The following is a 15,101-nucleotide window of genomic DNA, read 5'->3' on the forward strand; positions in this document are numbered from 1 at the left end:
AGCTCAATAATGAAAGTGAAACTAAAACAAAGTGAAACAAAGTGAAAGCAAAACTAAAGCAAGATTACCATTTCTTCCCAGGTATAGTATAAGCCATAAATTAATGTTCTATATAAACAGACTACAATGGTCTGCGAATCACAGGGCCCAAAGTCATTCCACTGCAGAAGAAATGAGAATAAGCCATGCAAAACGGAAGACTTAAAATTGCAAATAATGCACTTAATCTGATATTAATAAAAATGTATAAAAACAAAAATCAGCTTTTTAGAGAAAAATCTACTATGGCTTATACGGCTGGGATTGTAATCTCATACCCTTAAATATGCAATATAAAACATATAAGGAAAGAATAAACAATTGTTGAATAAAATCAAATAATACAGCAAGGCATAATTACCACACTTAAGATAGTGTTACCAGAGTCCTAAGATGGATGCCAGTCTTAAGATGGTGGATTCCCTTCAAGTTTCAGATGAATGATGGACCAGGGAGTATGTCTGGATGAGTCTTTCGAAAAATGTAATAGCGTGTGTGGTGTAAGTGTGAGGTGTGTTGTCAGTAGTGTAATGTGTGTCTATCTCATATCTGGGTTGGTCTTTTATATGGTAAGAACAAAGAGCTATAAAAATTACCATAAGTAAAACCCAGAGGGATGAAACATTATCCCAATTGGTCGGGATATTCTATACCTAAACTAGTGAGGTCAGAGACACACCCCTTTTGATAATTAACCCCATACTTGGATAATAAAGTTAAATGATTTCTCTATATGTGAGATTAATCATATAACACAACATAAAACTTTCTCCAGACTCCCAGTACATACATAAATGTCCACCTGTATCTCCATTATTCACCTGGGCAAGTAATGCCATTTCAATAATTATATTTTTAAGACAATATAATATTTTTATATGGAAATATCTAAAATTATCTCAAGACTGCACCTGGTATTTCGCCTCCAGAGGGCAGTATCGTACCGTTCATTAGATTTTGTATTTAACATAATTAAAACAATTTGTTATCTGATGACCTATTGACCTGTCGGCTAGTGAAAAGCAATTACTTATTTGACCATGCCAAAGGGCTGTCAGATATAGTCTAGGTTTGGGAATATTTACGACACCTTGAGCACTAAACCAGTCCAAAGCAATCCTTATATAAACACTCCTACCACATGCCTTAACATGAAGTAATTTGTTTTTAAGATGCACAAGTCCTTACACATCATAGAAAAGTATACTTATATATATATATATATATTATATATCTAATATTATATAAGTATCAAGTTCACACTTCTATATTAATAAGAATACAATGTATTATCGTTAATATACATCTTACATATGATGATGTTTTCTATAAAAACTTATATGGTTCATCTTTAAATGTCTGCTAGAATATACTGAGCAATTGTCTATTGTTAAATACCTATAGACAGACTGAGATATCACCCCCTTTAACATAGAGTCAGACTGACTAAGTTTTATCTGATCGAGATGTCAAAAGGGATCTTATTTACGATTACATAGAAATACAAAGATCTCTGTTGAAACCATAGACCCTTTGTAAGCCTGTGAGAGACATTTTGTTTAACAAGTATATATGAACTTTGTTTCACCTTAAAAACAAGATGGAAGCCATTCAGAATCTCTTATGCATTATATGAATACATGGCTTTTAAAATCACTTTTCTTTTTACCTATTATTATTTTAATCAACCCCCAATAACCCCGACAGGAAAATAGAATTGTCTAAAAACGAAAAACATAAGAAATAGCTGAAATAACTAGAAATATGCATGCAAAGGCACAGTCAGTACCATACTGACATTAGCAGAAACATGTCCACAGAGACACAATCAGTACCGTACTGACAACTCGAAACATGTCCGCAGAGACACAATCAGTACCGTACTAACATGTCCGCAGAGACACAATCAGGTAATGTGCTGACACAACTAGAAGCATGTCCACAGAGACACAATCAGTACCGTACTGACACAACTAGAAGCATGTCCACAGAGACACAATCAGTACCGTACTGACACAACTAGAAGCATGTCCGCAGAGACACAATCAGTACCGTACTAACATGTCCGCAGAGACACAATCAGTACCGTACTGACAACTAGAAATGCGTTTGCAGAGACACAATCAGTACTGTACTGACACTAGAAACGTGTCCGCAGAGACACAATCAATACTGTACTCACACAACTAGAAACATCCTCAGACACAATCAGTAACATACTGACACAACTAGAAACATGTCCGCAGAGGCACAATCAGTACAGTACTGACACAACTAGAAACATGTCTGCAGACACACAATCAGTACCGTACTGACAACTAGAAATGCGTTCGCAGAGACACAATCAGTACTGTACTGACACTGGAAACGTGTCCACAGACACACAATCAGTACTGTACTCACACAACTAGTAACATACTGACACAACTAGAGACACAATCAGTACCGTAGTGACACACAACTCAATGAGAGGAGGCGGGGCGGAGGCTGGGCAGAGAACAGCCTTAATACATTCATACAATGCAATTCAATGAGAGGAGGCGGGGCGGAGGCGGGGCAGGCACGGCTCAGTACAGATACAGCTACTGCAAGTAGAATACATCCCAGCAGACACTGCGGATCGCCGAATGACGTCATCGCCGATCGGACCAGGAAGTGAGGAGAGGAGGAATAAAGCCAAAATTAAGGTATTTACTAGCAAAAAAAAAAAAAAAAAAAGTTTCCATTGGTAAAAGCCATTTTAAAGGGGATTACAAAGATCTAAAGTTCCAAAAATGGGTGGAACTCCACTTTAAGGCTTGGTCCTGCAGGAGGACCATAGAGAAAGAAAAAAAACAATTTTACAGGTTTGTGTACAACTGGACAACCATGGATTAAAGTGTCACTAAACTCACATCATAAAAAAACTATCATAAATGGTGTATTACATGCTGTTCATACTCAGTCACTATGAGATTGGTCTTCTATATTCTGCAGAAAACCTGGCTGATCCTGTTGCGCTCTATCTCCCCCTTTGCAGAGTAGTGTTGGCAGCTCTGCACATGCTTAGTTCTCAGTGAGTTTCTATGCTGGGCATTTTCTCCCCATCATATCTGAGCAGCCCTTGTGACTATAGAGTCACACATTTGGGTGTATACACAGTGCTAAATGACAGCCCACTCCCTCTTCCTCCATGCCCACCAATTTGAACACAATGGGGGGCGAGATATTACATGTAGATTGATAAAGCCTTCATCTCCCTCTTATTCTAAGACACAGGCTGGAGGGGCACGGCACAGCCTGTGACTGGCAGAAATCCGCCCACACCATGTTATTGCCAAAAAATAATAAAGATTTGATTTCAAATATATATTTGTATGATAATTTAAAATAGTTTTTTTTTATTCTAATTATTTAATTTTATTTTATTTTTTTTTGGTTACAATAATTACAGTGCCATCATTAGTGCCATCATCCACATACATAAATGGATGGGACGGTGTGTGTTTGGTATTTAATCTATTTATTTCCACAATTAATTCCTCATTGGTTTACCATGCCCTAGCGTTACACCTCACAGGCTACCAAGTGCTGGGTTTTTTACTTGCTAGTTTTACTATTCAGGAGTTTTGTAGTTTCAGTTATACCTTTTATTGGTTAACACTGTTATTACCACTTGCCGACAGCCCGCCGCAGATATACTGCGGCAGGCTGGCCCAGCTGCGCGAACTGTCGTACTGGTATGTCGTGTGCGCGCACCCCTGCTGTCCCCGCAATGTTCTGATTCGGTTCAGAACTGATCAGTCATCAGGTCCAGGCCAATGATTTTTGGCCTGGACCTGTTGATCGGTTCTTACCAATGGCAGAACATCATATGCCTATGTAATGTAAACACAGGCACAGGATATGATGTCATCTCCTCTCCTGGAGTCCTTTTCAATTCCAGTGTGGGAGAGAGAACATCTACTGTGAGTACAGAAGCAGCACACAGATACCAGTACACATAGGCACACATTTAACCCCCTGATCACCCCCTAAATAACCCTTTCACTCCCTGTCACAGTGTACACTATATACGGTACAGATAAAATATACTGATCACTGTATTAGTGTCACTTGTGACTTCAGATAATGTGAGAGGCAATTAGTGGTAGTCCCAAATAGGTTTAGGGTCCCCGCTGTATATCCCCAAATAAAGATTGATTTAACCCCCTGATCACCCCCCCCCCGTTAACCCTTTCACTCCATGTCACCAGGGCTGCTGTTAGAAATCACGGGGCCCCGTACAGACTACCTGGCAGGGCCCCCCAAGAAAATATTAAAGATATATTTAGCTAAAATTACAACAAAATCACTATTAGCAGACACAAATATATGTATGATATGGTAGCCCCCCCTATCAGCGGCCCTGCCTGTCACAGTGTACACTAATTACAGTATACAATTTACTGATCACTGTATTAGTGTCACTTGTGACTTCAGTTAGTTTGAGAGGCAGTTAGTGGTAGAGGCAGTCCCAGATAGGTTTAGGGTACCCGCCAAATATCTCCTAATAAAGATTTAACCCCCTGACCACCCCCAGTTAACCCCTTCATTGCCCTGTCACAGTGTCATTAATATAGTGTACAGATCTTTTTTCTGATCACTGTGTTAGTGTCACAGGTGACATCAGTTAGTTAGCGTCAATTCAGGACAGCGTTAGATTGCCCGCCACATATTTCGTAATACGTTTTAACCCTTTGATTGTCAGTGACACAGACACTAAACACCTCCATTACTAGTATAGTGTCTGAACGGATCAATACCTTTGATCTGATCAGAACTATACTAGTGTCCCCAATAGTTTAGGGTTCCCAAAACGCAGCGTTAGCAGGATTAGCCCCAACACCTGCCAGCACCTGCGTTTAGCCCATCCGCCCTCCCCAAGAAGTGCAGAATCAGCAGATTACTGTCACTTTCCATACACAGAACACTAAACCGCAGCGTTAGCAGAGTCAGAGCTGGTCCCATTATGAGGAGGACGCATCCATGCTGCCTTCCTTACTTCCTGGGTTGCCGGAGCATCGCGGTGCTATGCTACGGCGTATTTAATGAGCGGGGTCATAGACGCATCTCCAACCCCGCTGACGAAGTCACGCCCATTGACATAACGCGTACGGGGGAGGAGTTTGACGTCACCCGCGGCCGCCCAAGGAGGAAGAGGCTCCACTGTACACGCCTGCATTAAGCACTGTGTCAGTGCTTTGTAAGTACATTTTTAACTTGTTCAATAAAAGTTTAAGGGAGACAGAGAGCACTTAGATTGTCTTCTTTCTCCCCTGTATGGATGACATGACCGTATTGAGCCCAGGATCGTTGCAGAGGAATTCTGTTGTTAGTGCTGATCATTTTCGCCTGCTGACCCCTAGTGGTCAATTGTAGGAGGTGAGAGGCACTGATACCCACTGGTGGAGGTGTTCACTAATTTGGTGTGTTGTTTATCCTCTTTACACTGAAGGCATCTTGATCTTGGCACCCTCATATTTCTCTCTGGACCCTTATGGACTTTTTACTATACCATATATTTGTCATCAATTTTAGTGCTGCACTTATATTTGTTTATGTTTTCTTTTGAGGTTTTTTGGTTTGACCTTACCCTAGTGTGCAGCTGTTTTGATCCGTTTAGGGTAGTGATTAAGCATTGAATATTTTTTCTGTTTATGCTGATCTCTGCTAGCACTAGCAGTAAAATTCTTTGGTAATTTGGTAGCGGTTCAAACAGTCCTTGACAACCAGATGCTTTTTTACTTGTGAGTCACACTAGGTACCTATAAATGTATTGGCCATGGCCATGGTCATAGTCAAACCATTATTGCAGTAACACTTGGTGACGTGGCGAGTTCCATAACTGCAGTTGAAGCTGGTGCATAGGGCTAGCATAAGTAGTGTCCCACAGCCACCAATAATTCAAAGACAGACCTATAGAGTCCTTCCTGATGCACTTGCAAATCCTGATTGGGAGCCCACCTGTAATGGTGCTGGTGGCTGAGTCTGACGTGCAGAGATAGCCTTGTGGGATCCAGTAAAACAGAAACACGTACGGGTCACACTGATGATAGATACAGGCTAGCCCAAGGTGTGGAGTCTAAGTGACAGCAGGTCTTCACCAGAGCCTCTGATGGTGAGGATGGATTTCGCTGCGTGCTGAACACCAGGTCACGGTCCTCAGGGTTGCCCCACCAGGAGGTGAACAAGTCCAGAACCGGAAGCAGATAAGCCGTTAGGGATAAGGCAGGAGAGTGGTCACAGGAACGAGCCAAGGTCAGGGTGGGCAGCAAGCAGACGAAGTAGTGGACAAGCCGGGAGGTCGATCAGGAAGTCAACAGGAAACAGCAGGTTCAGAATCAGGAAGTACAGGTAAAGCTGCAGACAAGAAAGCAAAGACACAGTGCTGCTGAGGTGTTTAAATAAGACTGCCTGTTACCAATTACTGCAATTAGTCTGCACTAGGTTAACCCTTAAGTGGCAGATTCATGACAGCACTTCAGTGTGCACAGGGAGCGTTCCTAACACCACCACTTCTGCAGCGCCCGCAATTCACTGGCTAACCCAGAATTCAGGTGGAAACAGCCACCTTTAATTCCCATGAGCTGTTTTTCACGGAAGATCTTTACAGATCTATTGTGGACAAAAGCAATTTATATGCCACACAATTCATCGACGCATATCCAAATTCGACCCTTGCCAGAGAATTTGCATGGAAATGTATCACGGTTTCCAAATTTAAGACTTTTCTGGGCTTATTCCTCCTCATGGGCATTACTAAAAAGAGTGAGTTGCAGTCAATATTGGTCCACTGACCCAATTCACCATATGCCCATGTTCTCTGCTGCCATGACCAGGACTAGATATGAGCAAATCTTGCAGTTCATGCACTTTAGTGATAATGAACTCTGTCGTCCTCGGGGTGACCCTGGATATGGCCGGCTCCACAAAATTCAGCCCCTCGTAAACCACTTCAACCAGAAGTTTGCAGGCTTGTAAATGTACCAACAAGCTGTCTGCATTGATGAGTCCCTGATTACATTTTCTTGCCGCCTTTCTTTCAAACAGTTTCTCCCCAGCAGGTGTGCCAGATATGGGGTCAAGATGTATAAGCTCTGTGACAGAGCAACAGGCTATACATGTAGTTTCTGGGTTTATGAGGGAAAAGATAGCAATGTGGAGCCCCCCAACTGCCCAGACTACATGGGGAGCAGTGGCAAGATTGTTTGGGACTTGGTGTCACCCTTATTTGGAAAGTGGTACCATTTATACGTGGACAACTTCTATACAAATGTGCCACTTTTTAGACATCTTTTTGACTTTGGAATTGGCGCATTAGGCACCGTGCAACCTAATCGCCGGGGCTTCCCCCAATGGCTTGTAGATTCCATACTTAGACAGGGGGAGAGAGCCAGCTTAAAATCTGATAAATTGCTTGCAGGGAAGTGGAGGGACACAAGTAATGTTTTCGGTCTGTCCTCCATTCACGCAGATACGACAGTCCAATTTGCAACGGCGGCTGGTGTTGTTGAGGAGCCCCTCTGTGTCCACGAATACAACCTTCACATGGGAGGGGTGAACTTCAATGACTAGATGATGGCGCCGTACTTAATCGCCCATAAGGCCAGACTAAGGGCGTAAATTGTATCACAGTTTCGGAGGCCATGAAATGCCAAGATAGCACAAAACCCAGACAAATGACCCCTTTTCGGGCATGTGAGTATTTTTCCGCTCTCATTTGTTTTGGAAAATGAAAAAAGAAAAGGAAAATTTATGTTTTTTTTTCTTTTTCAAAACTTTGTGGTAAAAAGCGAGATCTGCAAAATACTCAAAATGCCTCTCAGCAAATAGCTTAGGGTGTCTATTTTCTGAAAAGGGGTAATTTTTGGGAGTTATGTGCAGTCTTGGCATTTCATGGCCTCCAAACTGTGATAGGTAATGAGGAATGAAATCAACAATTTCCGCCCTTAGAACCCTGAAGTCGGTGATTGGTTTTTGGGATCCTGTAAGTCTTTGGCTAGACTGCCAAAAGTCTCACACATGTGGTATCTCCATACTCGGGAGAAGCAGCAGAATGTATTTTGGGGTGTCATTTCACATATACCCATAGAATGTGTGAGCACTATATAATTTAAATGACAACTTTGTGTAAAAAAAACAAATCATAATTTTTGTAATTTTCCTGATACTTGTGGCAAAATATAAAATAATCCATGGACTAAACATGCCTCTCAGCAAGTAGCTTAGGGTGTCTAGTTTTAAAAAAGGGGTAATTTGGTGGGTTTTGTGCTATCTTGGCATTTCATGGAAACTGTGATAGGTAGTGACGAATTACATCAACAATTTATGCCCTTAGAAAGCCTGAAGGCGGTGCTTGGTTTTCGGGGTTCTGTACGTGGCTAGACTGCCAAAAAGTCTCACACATGGGGTATCCTGTACTCAGGAGAAGCAGCAGAATGTATTTTGGGGTTCTATTTCCACATACACCCATGGCATGTGTGAGCAATAAAATCATTTCAATGATTTTTTGTTATTTTTCAAACACCTGTGACAAAAAAAAAAAAAATATATATATATATATATATATATTCAATAGGCTCAACATGCCTCTCAGAAAATTCCTTGGGGGTGTCTACTTTACAAAAAAAGGGGTCATTTGGGGGGGTTGTACTGCCCTGCCATTTTAGCACTTCAAGAATTGAGATTGGCATTTAGAAAATAAAAGCTGTGTAAATTCCAGCATATACACCATAGTTTGTAGACGCTATAACTTTTGTGCAAACCAATAAATATACGCTTATTGAGATTTTTTTTTTATCAAAGACATGTAGCTAAATATATTTTGGCCTAAATGTATGACAAAATTTTAGTTTATTGGATATTTTTTTTTTTATAAGAAAATGTAATTTTTCCCTAAAATTTTCACTCTTTTTTGTGTTTATATCGCAAAAAATAAAAACCACAGAGGTGATCAAATACCACCAAAAGAAAGCTCTATTTGTCAGTAAAAAGGACGTAAATTTTGTTTGGGTACAGCATTGCATGACCGTGCAATTTTCAGTTAAAGTCACATAGTGCCAAATTGCAAAAAATGGCCTGGTCATTAAGGGGGGTAAATCCTTCTGGACCAGAAGTGGTTAAAGATGGCAAAGCTTTCAGAATCCCTTCCTTAAGCTATATAAGGCTTGTTGACATGGAATTACTTCAAGGTTGGTGTCAAACCGTTGTGCTATGTTAGCGTACAGTAAAATTCTGTATTTTACTTTGTTTTAATGTAACGTACAATAAGGAACACCACTGGTGCGTTGTGGTGCCATTTATTCCTAATGTCACCCTAACGCATAAAAACAGTAGGGGTTGACGGACCAGCTTTGTGTTAAAATTATTCTGCAGGTTCTGCTTTTGTCTGAATTTTGGTGTTTAGAATGAAAGAGCTGCCTTAACCACATGAGCTCCAGAAGGTTTTACCCCCTTCATGACCAAAGAATTTTTTGCTATCCAATAAAAAAAAATATAAAATTTCTTCATTAGTTTTGGTCAAAATGTACTCTGTTACATGTCTTTGGTTTGTGTGAAACTTATAACGTCTACAAATGATGATTTATATACTGGAATTTACACAGTTATGATACTCTACTGGTAATGGCAGTGATCAGTGACTTATAGGGGACTGTGATAGTGTGGCGGGCTAGCTGATGCTGGCTGGGAGGTACAGGGACACCAATAGTGACACTAATACAGTGATCAGTGCTAGCACTGTAATTGTCACTGTACTAATGACACTGGCTGGGAAGGGGTTAACATCTAGGGGCAATCAAAGGGTTAACTGTGTGCCTATCAGTGTGTAATGTGTGCTGATTTTACTTAAATGTTTATTTTTGAAACAGAACTCTGTGTGTGATTGTCCACAGGCGATTCGCTGACTTCAGCCAAAATCACTGGCTGAAATCAGCTGCCAAACTCGTGCTGCATCTAATCACAGCACGGGTCTGCAGGGGGCGCATGCATGCATGCTGGAACCTGGAAGAAAGGCCGCAATGTACAGGCACATCACCTGGCTTGCAGCTGCCACCTGCTCACAGTACGACTGTAAGGGGGGCCATGCTGTGGCCAGTGGTAAAAGAAGATGCCCTGTCAGTGGGAATAAAAAAAGAGGCCTCATAATTGGTATGGGGGGGAATAATAGTGCCCCATCTTTGGTATCAATGGGACAAATAGTGCCCTATCATTTGTATCAATGGGAGAAAAAGTGCCCCATCATTGGTATCAATGGGAGGAATAGTGCCCCATCATTGGTATCAATGGGAGGAATAATGCCCCATCATTGTTGTTAGTGGGAGGAATAGTGCTCCATCATTGGTATCAATGAGAAGAATAGTGCCCCATTATTGGTATCAATGGGAGAAATAGTGCCCCTTCATCTGTGTCACAGGGAGGAATAGTGCCCCATCATCGGTGTCAGTGAGAAGAATAGTGTCCCTTCATTGGTTTCAATGGGAGGAATGGTGCCCCATCATTGGTGTCAGTGGGAGGAATAATGCCCCATCATTGGTGTCAGTGGGAGGAATAGTGTCCCATCGATGGTATCAGTGGGAGGATTAGTGCCCCATCATTGGCGTCAGTGGGAGGATTAGTGCCCCATCATTGGCGTCAGTGGGAGGATTAGTGCCCCATCATTGGTGTCAGTGGGAGGAATAATGCCCCATCATTGGTATCAATGGGAGGATTAGTGCTCCATCATTGGTGTGAGGAATAGTGTCCCATTGTTGGTGCCAGTGACAGGAACTATGCCCCACTGTTGCTGACAGTGGGGGGGGGGGGAATAATGTCCCAAGGGCCGGAAAAAAGCAGGAAAACTTTGGAGACCACTGGGTTAAAGCAACACACCTTTAATGTTTATGCAAATATTGCAGTGCATCATAATGCTGAGGTGTTAAAGACAAACTTCATACAGCTCTATATGCCATCTTGCTTTCCCACATTCTGTCAGTGCAGAATATTAGATTGGTGGTGTTTATGTCCCCTGCTATCTACACACTGAGGCCTAGATCCTGGGACAAATTTGTAAGAAGAAAGGAGACCTCTCCTCCGAAAATTTTTTACTGGTCATATAACTTATTGTATGAATACAAGCTCATTTTCTCGGTTGGAGCCTCCATACCCCAGTCCAAAAATAGCAGTGAAGGTAGTAAATGCAGAGTGCTGCTTCCTTCTCTTGTTTTTATGACAATTTTGATAAATTTTTGATTTCAACTTACTCTCAAGTAGTTTTATATCCATGGGGATTTCAAAGCGGCTTATGTGATTGGACACCCCCATCCTGACTGCAGTTTTCTGGCTTGTCTGGATCTGAACAGGACAAAATGAAGACAGTCTCAGTCACAGTACCTGTTAATTACTTACAGCGGTATTGCAGAAACCGCATGGGTTGCAACAACTGTTATACCTCCCAGCATAGAAGCAATTAAATATAACACTAGCAAGATAACGGAAAATTGTTATTAAATTTACCTTTCCTGGCCTATCCTCATGTCAGCACACAACGGGTTAACACCTCCTCTGGAGCCCACAGGACCACCTCTAGCCATCTAAAGACAGCCCCTCCCCCAACTGTGTTCAATAACCTAGCCTGCGACAGGCCACTAGGGAGGGAGTGTTGTGCTGACGTGGGGATAGGCCAGGAAAGGAAAATTACGGTAAGTATTTGATGACAATTTTTCATTTTCCTGGCCCACCTCACGACAGCACGCAGCTAGATATCATAGCTGAATATAGGGTGGGAGAGAACACATAAAAAGAGACACTGACCAAAGAAAAGCTGCAACAGCCAAATATAATTGATCTCTCCTGTCCCAAACTTGCTGACCGCACATCTGGTTTGTAAGGTTGAAGGAGGGCCGCACAATAACTTCAAGCTAGCCGTCTTACATAGATCTTACAAGCAATCGTGGCATAACTGCCCCAAAGGCTGCCGCCCCTTTAGTCAAATAAGCTTGCATATGTTTCAGAGCAAAAAGGCCTACTTCCTGCATGCCAATCTAATCACCCTGGAAATTCAACGTTGGATGACTCTTGAGGACCTGGTGGTTAAATGAAAAGATTGTCCACTTTCCTCTTTGACCACGTACACTATTAGTAACTTGACCATGTGTAAGGAACTGAAGGCATCCTGCTGTGCACCCAGTGACTCTTGTGCGAAAACTCGGAGGGACTACTTCTAAACTGGATACCACTTTAAAGTTAAACTTTGGAGAAAGACGTAGTATCACTATTTTTTGTAAAAAAAAAATGACAGACACCAAAGGGCCCTTTGCAGTCTTCAACGTCCTTCTGTCTGAAGTAGTTGCTGTCAGAAGAACTAGTTTTACCATTAGAAAAATTACAGTGCCTTGCAAAAGTATTCGCCCCCTTGGCATTTTTTGTGTTTTGTTGCCCCTTGGCATTTTTTGTGTTTTGTTGCCCCACAACCTAGATTTAACATGGATTGTTTGAGGATTTGGAACATTTAATTTACAGAACATGCCCACAACTTTGAAGGTCTTTTCTTTTTTGTTTTGTTTTGCTTTTTTTTATTGTGAAGCGAACAACAATTAGGACAAAATAACAGAAAAAGTAAATGTGCATAACTATTCACCCCCCTAAAGTCAATACTTTGTAGAGCCACCGTTTGCAGCAATCACAGCTCCAAGTCACTTGGATAAGTCTCTATGAGCTTGCCACATCTTAGCACTTGGATTTTTGCCCATTCCTCCTTGCAAAACTGCTCTATGTCCTTCAAGTTGGATGGTTTGCGCTTGTGAACAGCAATCTAAGTCTGACCCCAGATTTTCTATAGGATTGAGGTCTGGGCTTTGGCTAGGCCATTCCAACACATTTACATGTTTCCCCTTAAATCACTCAAGTGTTGCTTTAACAGTGTGTTTGGGGTCATTGTCCTGCTGGAAGGTGAACCCCCGTCCTAGCCTCAAATCACGCACAGAGTGGTACAGGTTTTGTTCAAGAATATCCCTGTATTTAGCACCATCCACCTTTCCCTCAACTTTGACCAGTTTCCCAGTCCCGGCTGCTGAATAACATTCCTACAGCATGATGCTGCCACCACCATGTTTCACTGTGGGGGTGGGGTTCTTTGGGTTATGTGATGTGTTGGGTTTGCGAGAGACATAGCGTTTTCTTTGATGGGCGAAAAGTTCAATTTTAGTCTCATCAGACCAGAGCACCTTCCTCCATACATTTTGGGAATCTCCCACATGCCTTTTTGCAAACTCAAAACGTGCCATTTTGTTTTTTTTGCTGAAAGCAATGGCTTTCTTCTGGCCACTCTGCCATAAAGCCCAACTCTATGGCGCATACAGGCTTATTGTCATCCTATGTACAGATACTCCAGTCTCTGCTGTGGAACTCTGCAGCTCCTCCAGTGTTACCTTAGGTGTCTGTGCTGCCTCTCTGATTAATGCCCTCCTTGCCTGGTCCGTGAGTTTTGGTGGGTGGCCGTCTCTTGGCAGGTTTGCTGTTGTGCCATGTTCTTTCCATTTGGTTATGATAGATTTGATGGTGCTCCTGGGGATCATCAAATATTTGGATATTTTTTTTTATAACCTAGCCCTGACTTGTACTTTTCAACAACATTGTCCCCTACTTGTTTGGAGAGTTACTTGGTCTTGTTTTTGTTTTTGGAGAGTGTTTGGTTAGTGGTGCCTCTTGCTTAGGTGTTGCAGCCTCTGGGGCCTTTTAAAAAAAGGTGTGTATATGTAATGATAGATCATGTGACTCTTAAGCCCCGTACACACGTACCGAATGTCGGCCGAACGATTGGCCGTCTTTTGTCCGGTGCTGTCCTGTCGGTTGAAAAGTGCTAAAGACTGCACACAAATTTTGTCGGCCAACAACAGCCGACTGCAGAAGTGATGCCATGTGATGGTTAACTTTCCGTGTGTTTTTTCTTCTCTGAGCATGCCCAGTCTTGCTCATCTGCTGTTAGTAGGCCGAATTCTGTACTGACTGGCGAACAATCGGCCGTTCTGGTGACGGCCAACAAAAATTTTATAGCCTGCACACCCGATTCTGTTCGGCGAAAAGTCGCAGTCGGTTGTTGGAAGCATCATACTAACAAGCCGACAATCGGCCGATCGTTTGGCGGCCGAATATTTACGGCCGACAATCGCTACGTGTGTACGGGCCTTTAGATTGCACACAGGTGGACATCATTTCACTAATTATGTGACTTCTGAAGGTAATTGGTTGCACCAGAGCTTTTTATGGGCTTCAAAACAAAGGGGGTGAATGCATACGCACATGCCAATTTTCTGTTTTCTTTTTCTAAAAGATAGTTTTATGTATATATTTTTTTCATTTCACTTCACCAACTTAGACTATTGTGTTCTGATCCATCACATAAAATTCAGTTTAACAAAACATTAAACTTAAGGCTGTAATGTAACAAAATAGGTAAAAAGTCAAGGGGGGTGAATACTTTTTCAAGGCACTGTAAATGGAAATGAAACCATTGGAGCTAAGGATTTCAGCACCAGTGCTTTCAGATTCAAGCCTAAGTCCCACAGAGGGAACAAGGATTTTCTTTGAGGTCATATATAGGTGGTCGCCTGCAAGAAGCTAGACACTGGATTTTCCACCCATTTGCCACCGGTGAAAGAGAAGGTAGAGATATGTACCTTCAATGGATTTGTATGCCAAACCAAACTCTAGCGCTGACTGTAAAATGTCCAGGATATTGGCTAGAGCAGAGGACTCAGGAGAGACATTTTTTGCTGAACAAACAAAGCAAACTTATTTCATATCCTCTCATATGTAGTGTTCATGGATGATCTTCTGGTCTTCACCAAGGTCTGAAGAACCTCAGATGAGAATCCCTGCACCTCTAGTCTGGCCTATTTAATAGCCTGGCTATTAAAGTAGTCTCATTGGATTGGGGTGCTGTCAATGACCTTGCCATAAAAGATTCCATTTCACCAGAAACAGGTTTGGTGGTGCTGATTACATCTGGGAGAGCAGTGAAAGCCATGGCCCTCTCGGTAGGTGGAAAGGACCTGTATGGCATG

General features: G+C 42.1%; 1 protein-coding gene across 1 annotated transcript in view; it reads right to left on the reverse strand.

The window, feature by feature from the left end:
- The window catches only part of LOC309548000 (uncharacterized protein), a gene marked incomplete at its 5' end in the record, with an annotated part of 69,014 nt that overhangs the window by 25,374 nt on the left and 28,539 nt on the right, over window positions 1-15,101 (reverse strand). The window contains one exon of the mRNA XM_082247985.1: window positions 11,301-11,391. Within this exon, the coding sequence (XP_082104111.1) occupies window positions 11,301-11,391 (91 nt within the window). The remainder of the gene's footprint in view (window positions 1-11,300; window positions 11,392-15,101) is intronic.

This window comes from Pelophylax lessonae (assembly GCF_965119305.1).
Source record: "Pelophylax lessonae genome assembly, chromosome: 2".
Lineage (NCBI taxonomy): Eukaryota > Metazoa > Chordata > Amphibia > Anura > Ranidae > Pelophylax > Pelophylax lessonae.